Source organism: Myxocyprinus asiaticus, chromosome 30, assembly GCF_019703515.2.
Source record: "Myxocyprinus asiaticus isolate MX2 ecotype Aquarium Trade chromosome 30, UBuf_Myxa_2, whole genome shotgun sequence".
Taxonomy (NCBI): Eukaryota; Metazoa; Chordata; class Actinopteri; order Cypriniformes; family Catostomidae; genus Myxocyprinus; species Myxocyprinus asiaticus.
This window is the reverse complement of record NC_059373.1, coordinates 23,287,340-23,310,334: the sequence shown is the minus strand read 5'-3', so window position 1 is coordinate 23,310,334 and position 22,995 is coordinate 23,287,340. Positions and strand designations below refer to the sequence as shown.

The 22,995-nt window shown below is 37.0% G+C and overlaps 2 protein-coding genes across 2 annotated transcripts in view; one reads left to right on the top strand and one right to left on the bottom strand.

Moving 5' to 3' along the window:
* LOC127421662 (uncharacterized) overlaps positions 1–22,995 on the bottom strand; it is a 726,036-nt gene that overhangs the window by 512,085 nt on the left and 190,956 nt on the right. The window lies entirely within an intron of this gene.
* Positions 1–22,995, top strand: part of si:ch211-250g4.3 (muscle-specific protein 300 kDa) — a 64,971-nt gene extending 41,976 nt beyond the window's left edge. The window contains exon 5 of the mRNA XM_051663335.1: positions 1–22,995. This exon is cut by the window's left edge and continues 34,875 nt beyond it. Within this exon, the coding sequence (XP_051519295.1) occupies positions 1–21,477 (21,477 nt within the window). The 3' untranslated portion in view covers positions 21,478–22,995.

Here is a 22,995-nt window from a genome sequence, read left to right as displayed (position 1 = left end):
CAAAGGCTCATTTTAGAGGTTGAGAAAATCAGGGAAATGGTGCAAGATCTGAAATTTGACATGGAGAGAAGGATGGAGGAAAGAAAGTCAGAAAAACATGAAAAAGAAAGCTTCAAATTTGAGATCCAGAGGCTAATTCAAAATATTGGACAAATACGAGAAAATCTAGGAAGATTTAGAGAAGAGCTAGAAACCACCAGAAGACACAAGAATCAATTGGAGAGGAAAAGGGTAGAACTTGTACAGGAGCAACGAGACCAAGAGAGCATGAGAGAAATACTGCAGAAAGAAAGAAAAGAGCTGGAAAAAATCAAGGACGACTTAAACCGAGAAAAGGAATACGTAGAGACAGAAAGAAAATTGGACAAGGTAGAATTGGTCAAAGAAAAAGTTTTTAAGGACACAGAAGAAATAGCTGTCCAGAAGTCAAAGGAAGAACTTAATAGGATCACTGAGGAACTCCTGAGAAATAAGAGTGATCTGGAACATGTGTTGAACAATATACAAACCCAGAGGCAAACCATGGAAGAAATGAAAGCGTTGCATGAAAAGAAAAAGAGTGAACTGGAAGCAATAACTTCTGAGATAAAAAGGAGAGAGCAGATACTAGAGAAGCAGAAAAATGAGCTTGAGGAGGAGGGACGAATAGTTAAAGGAATAGAGAAAAAGAAAGAGAAACTTGAGAAGATAAATATGGAAATGCTGAATAAAAGTGAAGATATTGCAAAAGAGAAGGACAATACAAAGCAAGAAAGGCAAGAGTTAGAGCTCTTCAGGGATGACCTACAAAGACAGAGAGATTATATTGAATCTTTAAAACAAGATTTGATGATGGTGAAGGATCGGTTAGAATACCAACAAGCTGAAATTAACCAACAAAAGCATGAGATGAGCACTGCCTATGAGAAAGAATGGAAAAATCTAGAAAAGATGAGGTTGGAGCTAGAAAACAAGAGGGTTGAACTTGAAGACAGAATTAGAGGTACCAGAAAAATGGAGGAGAATCTAGAAGAGATGAGGAATGAACTAAACAAAGAAAAAGAGCAAGTGAAAGGAATGAAGCAGCTAGTCAGCAAGGAGAGAGATTTGATTGAACAAGAGAAAGATAGTTTAAGAAAACAGACACAAGAGGTAGATATCATGAATCAAAATATTGAAAAGGAAAAATCAGAGCTTGAAGATGCCCGTGCTGAGCATCAAAAGAATTTAGAAGTCATAGAAATCCTCATGCAGGAAGTAAACAGTGAGAAAGACCAAATTCTCAAACTTCAAATTCAAAGTGAGCATATGGAAAAGACCATTAGAGAAATGGAGACTGAGAAAAAATATTTTGACGTAATGAGAGCTGAACTGCAAAATGAAAAAATAGGACTGAAAAATGACAGGGATGTTTATGAAATTGAAAAGACTAATCTGCAATTTAATAAAGAAAAGTTAGTGAGAGAAACGGAGGACCTGGAAACAAAAACATTACAACAGAGAGTAAAGAATGAGGAGGCAATACAAGAGATTCAAAATCAGAGAGAGGTTCTAGAACAGATGAGAGTGGACAGAGCAAAAGAGAGAGATGATATTGACAAAGAGAAGGAACACATACTTTCAGAAAGGCAGAAACTGGTCACACTTCAAGGAGAGTTGCAAAGAAAGGAAAGTGAGCTTGACAACAGAATGCAAACTCTCATGAACGAGAAACAGCAGCTGAAACAGACTCAAGATGAAATGTATGAAATGCATGACAAGATTAAAAGTAATCTGGAGAGAAAAGCAGCGGAAATTGAAGAGGAGAGACAACGATTAATAGAAATGGATGAAACAATGAAGAGTGAAAGGAATGAATATAGAAAGTTGTTCGAAGAGGTACAGAAAGAAAAATCACTGATTGAAATCAGCAAAAAGTGGATGGATGAAGAGAAGAAAGATTTTGAAATCACAAAGACTGATCTGGAGAGGCAATTACAAAATTTAAAACATGAAAAGCAAAATATACAAGATGAAAAGGGTGTACTGGAACAGATAAGGGCAGAGTCCAAAGAGATCCAAAGTGTTATCCAAAAGGAGAGGGAAGATCAGGAGAAATGTTGGTTGAAGATCGAAGAGGAAAAGCAAAGAATGGAGGAAGAAGTCTTACTATTAGAGAGACAGAGAGAAATCAATAATAAACTGCAAAGTGGATTACAAAAACACAGAGAGGACCTTGAAAACAGGAAAGAACAGATTGATAAAAAAGTAGAGGAACTATCGCAAATGAGGGTTGAACTAGAAAAAAAGAATAAAGAAATAGAAATTGCTAACCAAAAAATTAAAGATGCCAAAAACAACATTGAAGAGACTAAAGCTAAGATGCAGAGAGAAACCAACGCTAACCTAAAGGAAAAGGAAAAAGTTGAAGACATGAAATCCAAACTCCAAAAAGATAGAGATGAAATGATAATTTCCAAGAACGAGACTGAAAGGAAAATGAGAGACATTGAAAAAATGATGAAGGAGATGGAGAGACAAAAGCAAGAATATGAGAAAATTGAAATAATGCTGGAGAAGGAAAAGACTGAGATGGAAAACAGAAAAAAAGAGATTGACAGAGAAAAAGAGGAAGTGGAAAGTCAAATTATTAAGCAAAGAGAGCTTGATTCAAAAAGACAGATTGAGATACAAAAGGAGATACTGGCACTTGAGCAGATGAAAGATGAACTTACTACAGAAAAGGAGGCAAGCGAGATAGAAAGGAATAACTTGATGATGATAAGCAACCAAATAGAACTTTTAAGGGCAGAGATAAAGAAAGAGCAAGATGAAAATGAGAACATGAAGAAAAACCTAATGATGGAAAAATCAAAAATTGAGAAAAGACAGGCTGAGGTACTCAACCAACAACAAGAGAATGATAAAGCCATGGAGAGCAATAAGAAGGAGAGAGCACATTTGGAACAAAAGAGGTGTGAAATTGAAGAGCAGAAACAGATGATGGAGCTTAACATTACACACATATTGGAGGAGAAACAGAAACTTGCTAATTTATCACAAGACCTTCAGAAAGCTAATGAAGAAATTCAAAACATTAAATACATGACCAGAAAAGAAAGGGAAGACACTGAACAAATGCAAGCAGAGATATATAGTCAGATGCAGTCAATTGAACTTGAAAGAGATATCCTGCAAAGCAAGCAAAATGCTCTTAAGGAAAAAGAGTTTAACATACAGAAAAAGCAAGAAGAATTAGAGCATTTCATAAAGGAAACTAAGAGGAAAAACATGGAAATAGATGGAATTGCTTTGCAGCTTCAGACTAAACAGGGAAATTTGGATAATGTTCTTGAGGAAACCAATAGGAGACAAAGTGTTATTGAAAAAATGCAAATTGAATTAGAATTGCAAAAACAAAGAAATGATAGTGACTTTGAGTTGCTTGAGAAGATCCGCTATGAAATTGAGAACGAAAAGGAAGAAATGAAGCAGAAAAAGGTCGAACTGCAAATCTGGACTGAACAACAGAGAAATGAAGCTCAAGTTCAATACAACAACATAGAAAAAGAGAGAGAAAGTTTAGAAAAGATAAATAGAAACCTCCTTGCCCAGAGAGAAGTAATTGAAAAAGAGAAGAGAGAAATGGCACTTCAGAGGGATGAACTAGATTTCATTAGAGATGAGATAAAAAGGGTGAATTCTGAAATGGTGACCACGAGACAAACAATGATAATGGGGAAGGCTGAGTTGGAGCAGAGAGAGACTGATATTACTCAGCAACAGCAAAGACTGGATCAAAGTTTAAGAGAGATATATGAAGAGAAAAGTGAACTGGACAAGATGAGGATTGAGCTGGATGCACAGAAACATCAAATAGAAGAGGACAGGAAGATAAATGCAAGGCAGGAAAGAGAAATTGCTCAACTGAGAAATGAAATACAAAGAGAAAAACAAGACATTGAGGAGAACAAGAACATAACTAATAACCTAATGAAAGAGTGGGAACTCATGAAAGTCAAGCTAGATAAACAACAAGAAGAGATCCAAATTGAAGTACAAAAACTCATGGAAGAGAGAAAACTGATTGGCCAGTCAAAAGCTGAGATACAAAATGATGCTGAAAATGTAAAGAATGCCTTTGATGAGATCAGGAGGGAGCATGAAATACTTGAGACAATGGAGGCACAAATAAAACTGATCAAGGTGCAGTGTGACGTTACCATGGAGGAAACAAACAGGAAGAGGAGTGAACTGGAAAAGACTGCTTCTGACATAGCAGAGAAAAATCAAAAGATTGACATAAAAAAAGATCTCCTAGTAAAAGAGAGAAAGGACATTGAAAGGGAAAGGACAGAGCTACAGAGAAGAGCTAAGGACCTGGAGTTGCAAACCTTGCAACAGAGAGATGAATTAATGAAGGAAAAAGAGGGCAACATGAAGAAGTGGAGAGAATTGGACGTGCTCCAGAAAGACATTCAAAAGGAAAGGGATGAAATGGAAGCAGCAAAACATAAGTTAGATATTGAAAAGACTAAAATTAATCAAGAGCAGCAAAGACTGAAAGAGAATTCACAAGCCATGGATGAGGAGAGGAGTGATCTGGATAAGATGAGGACTGAATCTGAAGTACACAGACAACAAATAGAAGAAGAAATTAAAGTACAAGCAAAGATGGAGAGGGATAAAATTGATCAGTTAAAGAGTGAACTGGAAAGAGAAAAGACTGAAATAAATCATGAGCAGCAGAAACTGGATGATAATAGGAAAGTGATTGAACAGGAAATAAATTATCTGGAAAAGATGAGGTCTGAAATAATGAAACAAAAAGAGGAAATGGAAGAAGACATAAAAGAGGCAATCAAAACAGAGAGATTAGAACTTGATCAAAAAGTAAAAGAGATAGATCAAGAAAAATATGAAATCGAAAAGAGCAAAAAATCAGTACAGAAGTTAAAAGATGAAGTGGAAGAACAGATAAATGATATAAAAATCCAAAAAGAAGAAATTGAACTCGAGAGACAAAAGATCACTGATGAAAAAGATTTTCTGGCTCAAACTAATGCTAAACTGCAAAAAGAAAGTGAATATATCAAATGCATCAAGGAAGAAACAAGGAAGGATAGGGAAACATTGAAGGGAATGGAAGCCCATCTACAAAAGGAAAAAGAAGAAACTATAAAAAGTCTAGAGCAGAACAAAGCCAGGATACTGGAACTGAAAACTATAACCGAGCAGGAACATTATGACATTAACATAAAAAGACAAGAGTTGGACTACTTGCAAGAACAGATCATTAAACAGAAAGAGGAACTTGAAATAAGTAAAAATGAGGTTTTGATTGTAAAAGCTAGTCTTGAGAAGAAAGCAGCTGAAATAAACCAAGAGCAGCAAAAACTGGATGAGAATCTGAAAGCAATGAAAGAAGAGAGAAAAGAACTTGATATGATGCAGAAAGAGAGAAAAGACATTGCAAGAGAATGGACAGAGCTAAAGAGAAGAGCTGATGAACTGGAGCTGGAAAGAACAAAACTCAAGGAAAAAGAAGAGATGATTAAAATGGCAATGAAGGAAGAGGGGAAGATTGTTGAGCAGAAGGGTGATGAAATCTTGAGACAGAAAGATGAGTTACAGAAGAAAAAAGCAGATATGATTCAGAAGCAGTGTGAATTAGACATTCTTCAGGAAGAAATACAAAAACAAAGGGATAAAATGGAAGAAGTAGAAAACAAGTTACAGACTGAAAAGTCTCTGCTTGAGCAGAGAAAGACTGAAATGAATCAACAGCAGCAAAGACTGGAAGAGAGTTTAAGAGCCATGAATGAAGAGAGGAGTGATCTGGATAAGAGGAAGATTGAATCTGAAGCACACAGACAACAAATGGAAAAAGAGATGAGAGTAAAAGCAAAGATGGAGAGGGATGAACTTGATCAGTTAAAGAGTGAACTGGAAAGAGAAAAGACTGAAATAAATCATGAGCAGCAGAAACTGGATGATAACAAGAAAGCGATTGAACAGGAAAAAATGGACCTAGAGAAAATGTGGTCTGAAATAATGAAACAAAAATTGCAAATGGAAGCAGACAGCAGAGAGATAATCAAACTAGAGAGATCAGAACTTGACCAGAAAATAGAAGACATTGAGGTAGAAAAGGCTGAAATTGAAAAGAGCAAGGTAACAGTACAGAAGTTAAAGAATGAAGTGGAAGAACATATAAATGAAATGAAAGTCCAAAAAGAAGAAATTGAACATGAGAGACAAAAGATCATGGATGAAAAAGATTCACTGGCTCAAAGCAAGGCTGAACTGAAAAAGGAAAGTCAACAAATCAGGGACATGGAGGAAGAAATAAAGAAGGAAAGGGAAACACTGAAGGAAACAGAAGGCCATCTACAAAAGGAAAAAGAAGAAATTGAGAGTGTTATTGAAGAAACAAGGAGAAGAAAAGAGGATATGGAAAAGATAAGCACAGACATAGCCAAACAAAAACAGGAGTTGCAGAATTCCAGAAAGCTTCTAGAACAGGAAAGAGAAGAAATAAACATTAAATGGGCACAGTTACAACAAAGAATTCTTGATTTTGAAGTTAATGTCAAAAAACAGAGGGAAGATGGCATGAAAGAACAGCAGAATATTGAAAACCAAAGAAATCATCTAGAGCAGTCCAAAGCTGAGATCCTGGAACTGAAGACCAAAGCTGAGCAGGAGCAAGAAGACATAAACCAAAGGAATCAAGAGTTGAACACACTGCAAGAAGAGATCATTAAAGAGAAAGAGGAACTACATGAAAGTAGAAACATGGTTTTAACTGAAACAGCCACACTTAAGATGAGAGCTGCTGAAATAAACCAACAGCAGCAAGAGCTGGATGAGAAGCTAAAAGAGATGATAGTGGAGAGAAATGGACTTGAAACATTGCAGAATGAACTTCAGTGTCAAAGACAACAAATTGAAGAGGACATGACAATGAAAGCTGTGAAGAAGAGAGAAGAAATCGATCAGCTTTTGGAGCAACTAAATGCACAAGAAAAAGAGATACAAGTTGAAAAAGAAAAACAACAGCAAGAGAGAAAAGATTTTGAACAATCAAAGGCTGAATTCCTGCTGAATGTTCTGGAGAACACCAGAAAGAAACAAGAAATGGAAGAAAAGCTTAAAAAGGCAAACATGGAATATGAGAGTGTCATAGAAGAAACAAACAGGAAAAGGAGTGAACTAGAGAGAATCAATTTTGATCTATCAGAGCAAACCCAAAACATTAAGACCAAGAAGGAGCTTCTGAAGAAAGAGAGAAAGGACATTGAAATGGAAAGGGAAGAGTTACTAAGAAGAGCTGATGAACTGGAGCTGGAAAGAACAAAACTCAAGGAAAAAGAAGAGATGATTAAAATGGCAATGAAGGAAGAGAGGAAGTTTGTTGAGCAGAAGGGTGATGAAATCTTGAGACAGAAAGATGAGTTACAGAAGAAAAAAGCAGATATGATTCAGAAGCAGTGCGAATTAGACATTCTTCAGGAAGAAATACAAAAACAAAGGGATAAAATGGAAGAAGTAGAAAACAAGTTACAGACTGAAAAGTCTCTGCTTGAGCAGAGAAAGACTGAAATGAATCAACAGCAGCAAAGACTGGAAGAGAGTTTAAGAGCCATGAATGAAGAGAGGAGTGATCTGGATAAGAGGAAGATTGAATCTGAAGCACACAGACAACAAATGGAAAAAGAGATGAGAGTAAAAGCAAAGATGGAGAGGGATGAACTTGATCAGTTAAAGAGTGAACTGGAAAGAGAAAAGACTGAAATAAATCATGAGCAGCAGAAACTGGATGATAACAAGAAAGCGATTGAACAGGAAAAAATGGACCTAGAGAAAATGTGGTCTGAAATAATGAAACAAAAATTGCAAATGGAAGCAGACAGCAGAGAGATAATCAAACTAGAGAGATCAGAACTTGACCAGAAAATAGAAGACATTGAGGTAGAAAAGGCTGAAATTGAAAAGAGCAAGGTAACAGTACAGAAGTTAAAGAATGAAGTGGAAGAACATATAAATGAAATGAAAGTCCAAAAAGAAGAAATTGAACATGAGAGACAAAAGATCATGGATGAAAAAGATTCACTGGCTCAAAGCAAGGCTGAACTGAAAAAGGAAAGTCAACAAATCAGGGACATGGAGGAAGAAATAAAGAAGGAAAGGGAAACACTGAAGGAAACAGAAGGCCATCTACAAAAGGAAAAAGAAGAAATTGAGAGTGTTATTGAAGAAACAAGGAGAAGAAAAGAGGATATGGAAAAGATAAGCACAGACATAGCCAAACAAAAACAGGAGTTGCAGAATTCCAGAAAGCTTCTAGAACAGGAAAGAGAAGAAATAAACATTAAATGGGCACAGTTACAACAAAGAATTCTTGATTTTGAAGTTAATGTCAAAAAACAGAGGGAAGATGGCATGAAAGAACAGCAGAATATTGAAAACCAAAGAAATCATCTAGAGCAGTCCAAAGCTGAGATCCTGGAACTGAAGACCAAAGCTGAGCAGGAGCAAGAAGACATAAACCAAAGGAATCAAGAGTTGAACACACTGCAAGAAGAGATCATTAAAGAGAAAGAGGAACTACATGAAAGTAGAAACATGGTTTTAACTGAAACAGCCACACTTAAGATGAGAGCTGCTGAAATAAACCAACAGCAGCAAGAGCTGGATGAGAAGCTAAAAGAGATGATAGTGGAGAGAAATGGACTTGAAACATTGCGGAATGAACTTCAGTGTCAAAGACAACAAATTGAAGAGGACATGACAATGAAAGCTGTGAAGAAGAGAGAAGAAATCGATCAGCTTTTGGAGCAACTAAATGCACAAGAAAAAGAGATACAAGTTGAAAAAGAAAAACAACAGCAAGAGAGAAAAGATTTTGAACAATCAAAGGCTGAATTCCTGCTGAATGTTCTGGAGAACACCAGAAAGAAACAAGAAATGGAAGAAAAGCTTAAAAAGGCAAACATGGAATATGAGAGTGTCATAGAAGAAACAAACAGGAAAAGGAGTGAACTAGAGAGAATCAATTTTGATATATCAGAGCAAACCCAAAACATTAAGACCAAGAAGGAGCATCTGAAGAAAGAGAGAAAGGACATTGAAATGGAAAGGGAAGAGTTACTAAGAAGAGCTGATGAACTGGAGCTGGAAAGAACAAAACTCAAGGAAAAAGAAGAGATGATTAAAATGGCAATGCAGGAAGAGGGGAAGATTGTTGAGCAGAAGGGTGATGAAATCTTGAGACAGAAAGATGAGTTACAGAAGAAAAAAGCAGATATGATTCAGAAGCAGTGCGAATTAGACATTCTTCAGGAAGAAATACAAAAACAAAGGGATAAAATGGAAGAAGTAGAAAACAAGTTACAGACTGAAAAGTCTCTGCTTGAGCAGAGAAAGACTGAAATGAATCAACAGCAGCAAAGACTGGAAGAGAGTTTAAAAGCCATGAATGAGGAGAGGAGTGATCTGGATAAGAGGAAGATTGAATCTGAAGCACACAGACAACAAATGGAAAAAGAGATGAGAGTAAAAGCAAAGATGGAGAGGGATGAACTTGATCAGTTAAAGAGTGAACTGGAAAGAGAAAAGACTGAAATAAATCATGAGCAGCAGAAACTGGATGATAACAAGAAAGCGATTGAACAGGAAAAAATGGACCTAGAGAAAATGTGGTCTGAAATAATGAAACAAAAATTGCAAATGGAAGCAGACAGCAGAGAGATAATCAAACTAGAGAGATCAGAACTTGACCAGAAAATAGAAGACATTGAGGTAGAAAAGGCTGAAATTGAAAAGAGCAAGGTAACAGTACAGAAGTTAAAGAATGAAGTGGAAGAACATATAAATGAAATGAAAGTCCAAAAAGAAGAAATTGAACATGAGAGACAAAAGATCATGGATGAAAAAGATTCACTGGCTCAAAGCAAGGCTGAACTGAAAAAGGAAAGTCAACAAATCAGGGACATGGAGGAAGAAATAAAGAAGGAAAGGGAAACACTGAAGGAAACAGAAGGCCATCTACAAAAGGAAAAAGAAGAAATTGAGAGTGTTATTGAAGAAACAAGGAGAAGAAAAGAGGATATGGAAAAGATAAGCACAGACATAGCCAAACAAAAACAGGAGTTGCAGAATTCCAGAAAGCTTCTAGAACAGGAAAGAGAAGAAATAAACATTAAATGGGCACAGTTACAACAAAGAATTCTTGATTTTGAAGTTAATGTCAAAAAACAGAGGGAAGATGGCATGAAAGAACAGCAGAATATTGAAAACCAAAGAAATCATCTAGAGCAGTCCAAAGCTGAGATCCTGGAACTGAAGACCAAAGCTGAGCAGGAGCAAGAAGACATAAACCAAAGGAATCAAGAGTTGAACACACTGCAAGAAGAGATCATTAAAGAGAAAGAGGAACTACATGAAAGTAGAAACATGGTTTTAACTGAAACAGCCACACTTAAGATGAGAGCTGCTGAAATAAACCAACAGCAGCAAGAGCTGGATGAGAAGTTAAAAGAGATGATAGTGGAGAGAAATGGACTTGAAACATTGCGGAATGAACTTCAGTGTCAAAGACAACAAATTGAAGAGGACATGACAATGAAAGCTGTGAAGAAGAGAGAAGAAATCGATCAGCTTTTGGAGCAACTAAATGCACAAGAAAAAGAGATACAAGTTGAAAAAGAAAAACAACAGCAAGAGAGAAAAGATTTTGAACAATCAAAGGCTGAATTCCTGCTGAATGTTCTGGAGAACACCAGAAAGAAACAAGAAATGGAAGAAAAGCTTAAAAAGGCAAACATGGAATATGAGAGTGTCATAGAAGAAACAAACAGGAAAAGGAGTGAACTAGAGAGAATCAATTTTGATATATCAGAGCAAACCCAAAACATTAAGACCAAGAAGGAGCTTCTGAAGAAAGAGAGAAAGGACATTGAAATGGAAAGGGAAGAGTTACTAAGAAGAGCTGATGAACTGGAGCTGGAAAGAACAAAACTCAAGGAAAAAGAAGAGATGATTAAAATGGCAATGAAGGAAGAGAAGAAGTTTGTTGAGCAGAAGGGTGATGAAATCTTGAGACAGAAAGATGAATTACAGAAGAAAAAAGCAGATATGATTCAGATGCAGTGCGAATTAGACATTCTTCAGGAAGAAATACAAAAACAAAGGGATAAAATGGAAGAAGTAGAAAACAAGTTACAGACTGAAAAGTCTCTGCTTGAGCAGAGAAAGACTGAAATGAATCAACAGCAGCAAAGACTGGAAGAGAGTTTAAAAGCCATGAATGAGGAGAGGAGTGATCTGGATAAGAGGAAGATTGAATCTGAAGCACACAGACAACAAATGGAAAAAGAGATGAGAGTAAAAGCAAAGATGGAGAGGGATGAACTTGATCAGTTAAAGAGTGAACTGGAAAGAGAAAAGACTGAAATAAATCATGAGCAGCAGAAACTGGATGATAACAAGAAAGCGATTGAACAGGAAAAAATGGACCTAGAGAAAATGTGGTCTGAAATAATGAAACAAAAATTGCAAATGGAAGCAGACAGCAGAGAGATAATCAAACTAGAGAGATCAGAACTTGACCAGAAAATAGAAGACATTGAGGTAGAAAAGGCTGAAATTGAAAAGAGCAAGGTAACAGTACAGAAGTTAAAGAATGAAGTGGAAGAACATATAAATGAAATGAAAGTCCAAAAAGAAGAAATTGAACATGAGAGACAAAAGATCATGGATGAAAAAGATTCACTGGCTCAAAGCAAGGCTGAACTGAAAAAGGAAAGTCAACAAATCAGGGACATGGAGGAAGAAATAAAGAAGGAAAGGGAAACACTGAAGGAAACAGAAGGCCATCTACAAAAGGAAAAAGAAGAAATTGAGAGTGTTATTGAAGAAACAAGGAGAAGAAAAGAGGATATGGAAAAGATAAGCACAGACATAGCCAAACAAAAACAGGAGTTGCAGAATTCCAGAAAGCTTCTAGAACAGGAAAGAGAAGAAATAAACATTAAATGGGCACAGTTACAACAAAGAATTCTTGATTTTGAAGTTAATGTCAAAAAACAGAGGGAAGATGGCATGAAAGAACAGCAGAATATTGAAAACCAAAGAAATCATCTAGAGCAGTCCAAAGCTGAGATCCTGGAACTGAAGACCAAAGCTGAGCAGGAGCAAGAAGACATAAACCAAAGGAATCAAGAGTTGAACACACTGCAAGAAGAGATCATTAAAGAGAAAGAGGAACTACATGAAAGTAGAAACATGGTTTTAACTGAAACAGCCACACTTAAGATGAGAGCTGCTGAAATAAACCAACAGCAGCAAGAGCTGGATGAGAAGCTAAAAGAGATGATAGTGGAGAGAAATGGACTTGAAACATTGCGGAATGAACTTCAGTGTCAAAGACAACAAATTGAAGAGGACATGACAATGAAAGCTGTGAAGAAGAGAGAAGAAATCGATCAGCTTTTGGAGCAACTAAATGCACAAGAAAAAGAGATACAAGTTGAAAAAGAAAAACAACAGCAAGAGAGAAAAGATTTTGAACAATCAAAGGCTGAATTCCTGCTGAATGTTCTGGAGAACACCAGAAAGAAACAAGAAATGGAAGAAAAGCTTAAAAAGGCAAACATGGAATATGAGAGTGTCATAGAAGAAACAAACAGGAAAAGGAGTGAACTAGAGAGAATCAATTTTGATATATCAGAGCAAACCCAAAACATTAAGACCAAGAAGGAGCATCTGAAGAAAGAGAGAAAGGACATTGAAATGGAAAGGGAAGAGTTACTAAGAAGAGCTGATGAACTGGAGCTGGAAAGAACAAAACTCAAGGAAAAAGAAGAGATGATTAAAATGGCAATGCAGGAAGAGGGGAAGATTGTTGAGCAGAAGGGTGATGAAATCTTGAGACAGAAAGATGAGTTACAGAAGAAAAAAGCAGATATGATTCAGAAGCAGTGCGAATTAGACATTCTTCAGGAAGAAATACAAAAACAAAGGGATAAAATGGAAGAAGTAGAAAACAAGTTACAGACTGAAAAGTCTCTGCTTGAGCAGAGAAAGACTGAAATGAATCAACAGCAGCAAAGACTGGAAGAGAGTTTAAAAGCCATGAATGAGGAGAGGAGTGATCTGGATAAGAGGAAGATTGAATCTGAAGCACACAGACAACAAATGGAAAAAGAGATGAGAGTAAAAGCAAAGATGGAGAGGGATGAACTTGATCAGTTAAAGAGTGAACTGGAAAGAGAAAAGACTGAAATAAATCATGAGCAGCAGAAACTGGATGATAACAAGAAAGCGATTGAACAGGAAAAAATGGACCTAGAGAAAATGTGGTCTGAAATAATGAAACAAAAATTGCAAATGGAAGCAGACAGCAGAGAGATAATCAAACTAGAGAGATCAGAACTTGACCAGAAAATAGAAGACATTGAGGTAGAAAAGGCTGAAATTGAAAAGAGCAAGGTAACAGTACAGAAGTTAAAGAATGAAGTGGAAGAACATATAAATGAAATGAAAGTCCAAAAAGAAGAAATTGAACATGAGAGACAAAAGATCATGGATGAAAAAGATTCACTGGCTCAAAGCAAGGCTGAACTGAAAAAGGAAAGTCAACAAATCAGGGACATGGAGGAAGAAATAAAGAAGGAAAGGGAAACACTGAAGGAAACAGAAGGCCATCTACAAAAGGAAAAAGAAGAAATTGAGAGTGTTATTGAAGAAACAAGGAGAAAAAAAGAGGATATGGAAAAGATAAGCACAGACATAGCCAAACAAAAACAGGAGTTGCAGAATTCCAGAAAGCTTCTAGAAAAGGAAAGAGAAGAAATAAACATTAAATGGGCACAGTTACAACAAAGAATTCTTGATTTTGAAGTTAATGTCAATAAACAGAGGGAAGATGGCATGAAAGAACAGCAGAATATTGAAAACCAAAGAAATCATCTAGAGCAGTCCAAAGCTGAGATCCTGCAACTGAAGACCAAAGCTGAGCAGGAGCAAGAAGACATAAACCAAAGGAATCAAGAGTTGAACACACTGCAAGAAGAGATCATTAAAGAGAAAGAGGAACTACATGAAAGTAGAAACATGGTTTTAACTGAAACAGCCACACTTAAGATGAGAGCTGCTGAAATAAACCAACAGCAGCAAGAGCTGGATGAGAAGTTAAAAGAGATGATAGTGGAGAGAAATGGACTTGAAACATTGCGGAATGAACTTCAGTGTCAAAGACAACAAATTGAAGAGGACATGACAATGAAAGCTGTGAAGAAGAGAGAAGAAATCGATCAGCTTTTGGAGCAACTAAATGCACAAGAAAAAGAGATACAAGTTGAAAAAGAAAAACTACAGCAAGAGAGAAAAGATTTTGAACAATCAAAGGCTGAATTCCTGCTGAATGTTCTGGAGAACACCAGAAAGAAACAAGAAATGGAAGAAAAGCTTAAAAAGGCAAACATGGAATATGAGAGTGTCATAGAAGAAACAAACAGGAAAAGGAATGAACTAGAGAGAATCATTGTGGAAATATCAGAGCACACACAAAATATTGAGACCAAGAAAGGGCTTCTGGAGAAAGAGAGAAAGGACATTGACATGGAAAGGGAAGAGTTACTTAGAAGAGCTGATGAGCTGGAGCTGCAAAGAACAAAACTAAAGGAAAAAGAAGAGATGAGTAAAACAGCAATGGAGGAAGAGAAGAAGTTTATTGAGCAGAAAAGTGATGAAATCTCAAGGCAGAGAGATGAATTAGGGAAGGACAAAGAGGACATGAAGAAGAAGCAAAGTGAGCTGGATGCTCTTCAGAAGGAAATACTAGAAAAAAGAGATGCAATTGAAAAAGTCAAATATGAATTACAGACTAAAAAGAATGAAATAAATCTACAACAGCAAAGACTAGAGGAAAGTTTAAGGTCAATGAATGAGGAAAGGAGTGATCTGGAAAAGATTGAATCTGAAGCACACAGACAACAAGTGGAACTAGAAATGAGAGCGAAATCAAAGATGGAGAGGGAGGAACTTGATAGGAAGATGGAAAAGATATTGATGGAACAACAAGAAATTGAAAGGACCAAGAACATGACAGACCACCTAATGAAAGATATAGAGCAAGCAAGAGCAGAACTGAGTACTCAAGAGAAGGAGATCAGACTTGAAAAGCAAAAAATGCTGAATGAGAGAAAAGACCTGGAGCAATCCAAGGCTAAAATCAAAAGAGAGGCTGCAGAATTAACAATCATGGAAGAGCAGACTATGAAAGATAAGGAGATAATTGAGAAAATGGTATACCAACTACACAAAGAGAAAGAAAACTTACAAAAAACAAAAGAGGAACTTAAAGGACCACATGTTGAACTGTGGGAAGAAGCCTCTCTAGGAGAACAGATACAAAGGGAAAGAGATGAAATCAACAAACTCTTGTCTGAGCTTCAAAGGGAAAAAGAGGAACTTGAAAGAAACAAAAAGCTGATAGAAAGTCAGAAAGAGGCCCTGGTAGATATGGAGAGTGAACAACTGAAAAAGAGTCAGGCAGTCATCTTGGTGAGTTCTGCAACACAAACATCACTGTCTGATGTAGGTGAGATAGGTGACATTTCAACCCCAATTCAGGAAGTGAGAGTTGAGGAGCAAATAGAAAAACAAAAGGAATACTCAACCTTCGTAACAAAGGGAAGAGAATATGAGAGAATGGGAGATGAAGAGGAAAGTATGGCTGACAAGATACAAAGGGAGAACATGGAGCACAGAATGAGAAGTGAACAGGGGACCAAAATCAAGGCAAGTCGAGAGGACATTGCACTGACAACACAAGAGAATTATATACCAGTTCCATCCATGATTGAGAGTGACAAGACAGTAAAGTTGGAATTTGAGAAGGATGAAACCGATGGCCTTAGTGAGAAGCTGAAAGCTGAACTGGACAAGGCCTTGCTTGAAAAAATCAGACAAGAAATTGACAGAGAAAAGAAGGATCTGGAGGAATATAAGTCAGCTTTGGAAAAACAATTTGAAGACATTGAGATATGTAGACAAAATGCAGAAAATGAGATATCTGAGTTAGAAATGACCAAAAGAAAGATGGAGAAGGACATGGAAAGAATCACAGAGGAGACTAAGATCAAACAGGTGAGATTAGAGAGTATGGATGTCCAACATCATGAAAAGAAGAGAGAAATGGAAACAATCTGCAATGAGACAAAAAGGAGTAGAGAGCAGCTGGATTTGATTAATATGCAGCTAAAAAGAAAGAGACAAGAGATGTACAACACTAAAGAGGCACAACATATGGAAGAACATATGTTTGGAAAACAAACCACCGACACACTTCCAGAGAGGGTGGAGAGTGAAAAAAAAAGACAGGAATTACAGATGTCTGACGAGGAAGAAATAAAAAGCCAAAAGGATGCATTAGAGAAAGAGAGAGGTGAACTTGTAGAAATGCATACAGAGCTTCAGAAGAAGCAAATGGAAATGGAGATGAGTCAAGCAATACTCAATTCAGAACGAGATGAGCTAAACAGAATGAGAATTGATCTGGAGACACAAAAAGAGCAGTTAGAACATATCCAGCAAAACATAGAGACTGAAAGAGATGAGCTGAAATCAAGGCTTAGGAGAACAGAGGACACAGAGTGCATTTTGGAGGAGGCACTGAAAGAAAAGGAAAGGGTAGAACAAATGGCATCCCAACTTACCAAAGAACAGGAAGAATTAAAAAACATAATAAAAGAGACAAAAAGATTGATGGATGAGATCAAAGTTATTGATGAGGAAAGTAAAATGAAGCAAGAAGAAATGGAGCAGATTAAGGAACTGAAACAAAAGGAACTGGATGAAATAAAAACCATGAACGAGAGTGAAAATCAAGAGCTGCAGTTCAAGAAAGCGGAATTCAACAAAATGAAGACTGAAATTGATGCTGAAAGGGAAGAAATTCAAAGAATAAAGGAGGCATGTGAGAGAGAAAGAATTGAACTGGAACAAATGATAGCAGACTTACAAAATGAAGAGTTACAGCAAATCAATGCAAAAGTGCAATGCGATGAAATGCAGCATATGAAGGACTTGGTGAAGAAAGAGAGAGAAGGAATAGAACAGATAAAGGCAGACCTAAAGAATAAGCAGAAAGAAATTGAGAACATGAGGGAACAGACAACAAGAGAGAAGGATGAGCTAGAACAGAAAAAAGCAGAAATGCAGCAAATGACTGAAGAAATAAGGGGCACAGCCATTTACAAAGAAATGGCAGTTCACTTTCAGGAGGAAACAATTAAAATCGAAGCAATCCTCAATGAAACCAAGAGACAGAAAGATGACCTGGAACAGATAAATGCTGATTTGATCAGGCAAAAAACAGTGCTGGAAAGCAACTGCCATTTTCTAGAAAGACAAAAGACACAAGTGGAAAACAAATTACTTGCATTACAGGATGTGGTGAATGAACTTAATGTTAAGCTTAAGGAATTAGAAGATCTCAAAAACACCACGCCAGAAGACAGAGAGGCAGAGAAGAATGCTCTGGATAAAGTCAAGGATGAAACATTTAAAGAACAGGAGATAATTGAAGAAAAAAATGAAGCTATAAGAATGAGAAGAGATGAGCTGCTGCACATGGAACAGGAAATTGAAAAGCAGACAATGTTCTTAGAGGAAATAATGAAAAAAGTGACAATAGAGAGGGCCGAATTAGAACAAGAGAGGGCTGAAATATACAAACAAAAGCGACCACCGGGAGACATTGTGGAAGCCACAGAAAGGAAGTGGGATGACGCGCTGATGGGCACTGAAAGATCAAGACAAGACATAAAGAACCAAATTGAGCAAATCTTAAAAATTGAGAGAGACGAGATAATACAACTGAAGGATCAGTTACTAAAAGAGAAAGAGGATGTTGAAACCATGAAAGAGAGAATAAATAGAGAGATGGAACATATTGAAAAGGTGCAATCCCAGCTAGATAACCAACAAGACAAGATAAAGATTGAAAAGCAAAAATTAGAAGAAAGAAGCAAGGGCCTACAACGGAAAGACAATGAGATTCAAGAAAAGACAACTGCTCTCAAGAAAATAATGGAGGAATTACAAAAAGAAAGGGAAGACCTAAATGTTGTAGCAATTCAACACAAAAAAGAAAGAGAAGAGATTGATATAATAGCAGAGGAAAACAAAAGAAAACAGGTGCTGACTGAAGCTGAGATTCAAAGACAATTACAGGACATTGAAAACATCAAAGTCAGCTTGGCAAAGAATAAGGAAGAGATTGCTCAAATGAAAGCAGAGACAGAGATTAAAAGTCAGGAACTAGAGAAACTCATCAGAAAACAGCAAAATGAGTTTGAAATCAAAGAGAAGGACTTGCAAAGAGAAAAAACAACTTTGGAGCAGATACATTTTGATCTTGAACATATTAAGGTTGATGCACAACAACAGACTGAGGAGCTTGAGAAAATCATGGCAGAGAGAGAAAAAGGTACGGCACAATATCTTGGAATGGAAAAGGAAGAGCTTGAAGGTTTAAATAAAGTAATCCAAAGAAGGAAAGAGGAACTGCACAGTTTAAATGTTGAGATAGAAAGGTCTAAACATGAAATGTCTCGCAACAAATACTTAATCGAAAACGAAATGGAAAATCTGGAGCAGAAAAGGACAAATTTGCAGACACAAGTTGATGAACTAGAAGTCAAGATCAAAATGAAGGGGAAAGACAATAAGAGAAGGATGGTAGAGAGAGAAAATCAGATCAAAGCTACTTTACAAATGGTAAGAGATGACACTGACACTGAAAAGAAAGATATTAAACAAAGAGAAGGTGAATTAGTATTGCAGGTAGATCTGCAGACACAGAGGGATGAATTAGAAGAATTGAGAAACAAAATTGAGGCAGAGAAGCATCAGCTTGAAAATAGAAAGGTTATGTTAGAACAACAGGAGCAGGAGGCAGAGGACATCATGGAAGTCATAAAACAGGAGAGAGATATGCTTAAGAACGAGAAGACTGAACTTGATAAACACAGACACAACCTAAAGGAAGATATGCAGGGAGAACAAGAACAACTTGAAATGCTTAAAAATGATATACAAAAGGAGTGGGAGGAGATTGAAAACAGCAAAAAGATCATTGAGAGCGAAAAACATCAGATCAAAACAGATAGAGATGAGTTAAACACATTAAAGGAACAGATTGAACTCAGCAAACAAAGCATACAACATAAGAAATATTTTATGCAACAAGAAAAGGACATGATACAGAAAGAAAGAGAGTATATCGAAGGCATTTTAGAAGAAAAAATGAGAACAAAGCAGGAAATGGAGGCGATGGCTTCCCAAATTTTACTGCACAAAACAAAGTTGAGAAATCTAACAGAGCAAATAAACAGTAAGATATCTGAACTCGAGAAGTTAAACAAAGAGATTCAAGTAAAGAGACAAGAAGCAGAAATGGAAACAGATGACCATTTAAATAAGGCCACTGATGCCCTGAGAGAAGAAGGACTAGTAAAGAAAGAAAAAACAGATGTACCACAGATATATCACCAGAGAAAGATGAAGACCATAACAATCGATACTGAAACCCAAACGTCTTTGGATAACATGAAGAAAAATGATGACGATAGAGAAAAGGAATTAGAAGAAACAGCAACAACAAAGACACAGCAACCCATTGATGTTTCCACTGTGACGAAGTCAGAGGGCTCATCTGAAGTGCAGACAGAGAGGCAAGAAATTAGTATTTTGAAGGAATCTTTAAAGAAAGAAATGGAAGATTTAGAGAAAATGAAGACTATAATGAAAAAGGAGAGAGATGAACTGGCACGAGCAAAAGAGGACATTCAAAGAAAGTCAGAGGATATTGAGAGGATTATGGAAGAAGCCATGAAGGAGAGGTCAAGAGATGAGAAAAGACTACTCAAACTTACAAAAGACAAGGAGAAACTATTAAAGTACCTGGATGAGAAAAATAAAGAAATAGAGAACATCAGGGAAATGTTCCAGAGAAAGAAGGAAGAACTGGAATATAATATATCTGCGGCGAAAAAAGAGAAGGAAAAAGTTGAGGCTGAAAATGAATTGCTTCAGCACAAGCAAAATGAACTACAACAGGAACAACTGAAGATCCTCAGAGAAGTAGACAAGGGTGCAGAAGAAACCAAGGATATCACACAAAAAACAGACATGGAACAAGTACAAGATACTAAAGATGTACTAGAACCAAAAACAACAGACAAAGACAGCAGTCTGAAAGTGACTGGTATACATATGCCAAAAACAGACGGAGTAACCCAATCTAATGCAGAGACACGAACATTTGAAACTGCCCAACAAGATGTTCTCCAACTGAGGGATTACATAACACTAGAAAGAGATGAGCTACAAGTCATGAGAGCTGAATTACAGAGGCAAAGTGATGAAATGAAAACCATACAAACTGGCTTGCTTGAGCTTGATGAGGCAAAGGCAGACCTACAGAATGTGAGGGATGAATGTACTGCTGCTGAAGAAGAAAAATTAGAGATCATGGAGAGTACTAGGAGGAGGAGGAACAGTCTAGAGAAGGTTCCTGCTGAGGTCCTGAGCCTGAGAGAACAGATAAAGCATCTAACTCAAGCATGCCAAGACAAAAAGAGTGAACTGCTACAAATAGAGACCGACATACAAAAACAGAGGATGAGGACTGTAAAGACTCAACTGGATACTGATATTCAGAGCCAGCAAGAAGACAAAGAAGTAAGAGTAAAAGAACATACTGAAGACATTAAGCAGAGGAGAACTCAAGAGACACAAACTGCGGACCAGACTTCCACAGAGCCACTAGAAACACTGGGAAGTGATGCTCTACCATGCAATGAAGAGATAAATTCGATGAAAAACAGAATACAGGAGATGATAGAGGAATTAGAGAACAGATTACAAGACATACAGAGGAAGGAACTGGAAAGGCTTGGCATGCACAGAGAAAAAATAGAGCTGGAGCTAAGAAAAGCAGAGATTGACAGATTTACTGAAGCACTCCAGCATGATAGAGAGGCTGACAGACTAAAACTCATGGAACGGGAGAGAGAAATTCTTCTATTACGGGAATGTATGCTGATTGAGATAAATCAACTGAAGAGCAAAGGAGAAGTGACAAGTACGCAACACTTGGAGAGGATGGAGCGCCTCATCAGGGATGCAGCTGTAAGGACGGACAGATTCAAGCGGGTCATGGACAGAGCCGTGCAAACGCTGGCATCTGAGAGAACAGGAGAGGAAATGGGAGAAGTTCAGAGGGTGACTGTTCAGCAGGTGGAAGGTATCAGTAGAGATGCAGGGGTGGAGCTTTCTCCGGACATCCTGAGTGAGGACATGGAGGAGGGAGAATTCCAGAGAGGGGCAGTCGCTGGGTCCATTTCACGGAGAAGGAGACTACTGCACTGGATCAGACGCTGCTGCAGTAGCTGCTGTCCTATAACTCCAAGACAAACTGAGGAGGAAGAGCAGGACATTTTATAAGCCTTGTGATATTTTACATGAAAATACATGAATCTGAAAGTATTCACGTCTATGCATTACCATTATTTGTTACATATAGTGTGGTGTGAAACATTTTGACACTTCAAAGTCTACTAAAGACCTAAAATAGAACCAAGATACCACATGCAGTAGCATAATAAATATTTAGTTACAGTATGAGTATTTGAATAGCAACCAATGCCTTGCTGTTACATATTTCATGATGTTTATCACTGTTCATATTATCCAACAGCCTTGAGTGCTTTGCACTTTCAAAACACGTTGCAGATGTTTGCATATACATTATACTAACTGATCACTGAAAAAGCAATAATATGCATACATGCACTTTTCATCTGCAGTTAACACCTAGAAAGAATCACAGAAGGCATTAACATAATGTATGCGAATGCATGTTTATATTTCTGTGTGCATGTGTGCTGTTTTCCCTAATATTATTTTTGTGAAACACTCTGGGACCTGGATCAACTGAAGCCAAAATAATCTACATTGATTTCCCAATGCTAATGAACATAATTATATTGTGTATTTGTGTTTGTTTGTTTGTTTTCTTATATCCTCTCCTGGACCATTTTTCCCAGAAGGAACTGAAGTGTTGGGCTCACTAAATAGGGAACTTTGGAAATTAGGAAATTACTTAAAAAGCTATCTATGAAACAAGCAAAGCTCTCTGTCAGGCAATATTCAAGGTAAATGCACATCCCTTTTAGGAGCGAGAACACAGATGAATGTGAGAGGATGGATATCACAATCTTACGACTCACTCCACCAGCATGAATGCTCGGGTCATATTTGTGTTCATATTCTTGCTGCTCCGCATTGAAGGGAGTGTTGCATATGTGCCCTGTTTAATATGGATACAAAGAAGCTGCTGTGAGTGATGAATTTCACAACGATCCACAGCATGCCAGACTGCTGCCAGTGAACTGTGCAGGCAGGTCAGTTGCAAAGGCCATTGAATGACCTTAACATAGGAGAGCTTTTCAAGTTTCATCTGAGTTGCACAATAAAGAGGCAATTTGCTTTTAAATAATGACTCCATAAAGTTCCCATTAAGAGGATCCAACACTCATTAGTTCCAAAATAAATCTATCGTTATCTATTAAGTATATCCCAGAGTTTAAAATTGAGTAAATTCTTAAAAACATTGCACACACACACACACAAAATATTTAATTTAATATTTAACATATTTCACTTGTTCACTTGCTCTTTCCCTTGACCTCTACAGTTGTTTATACTAAGCAAATGACATTTTCTATCCCCTAACCCTAAATTTAACCCTAGAAACCTTCCTTCCTTTAACATACTAATGTAGATATTATTTAGTTTGTTAATTAAGCTGTTTCCTTGTGGGAGCTGTTGGCTTGTTCCCACAATGTGATTTCAGTTTTTACAGAATGTACCATGTAGGAAAAACCTTAACACACAAACTCAATATTTAATGTTTGCAATGTATTGCTTTGGATTTTAAATAAAGTGCTTTTCTGAATTTAA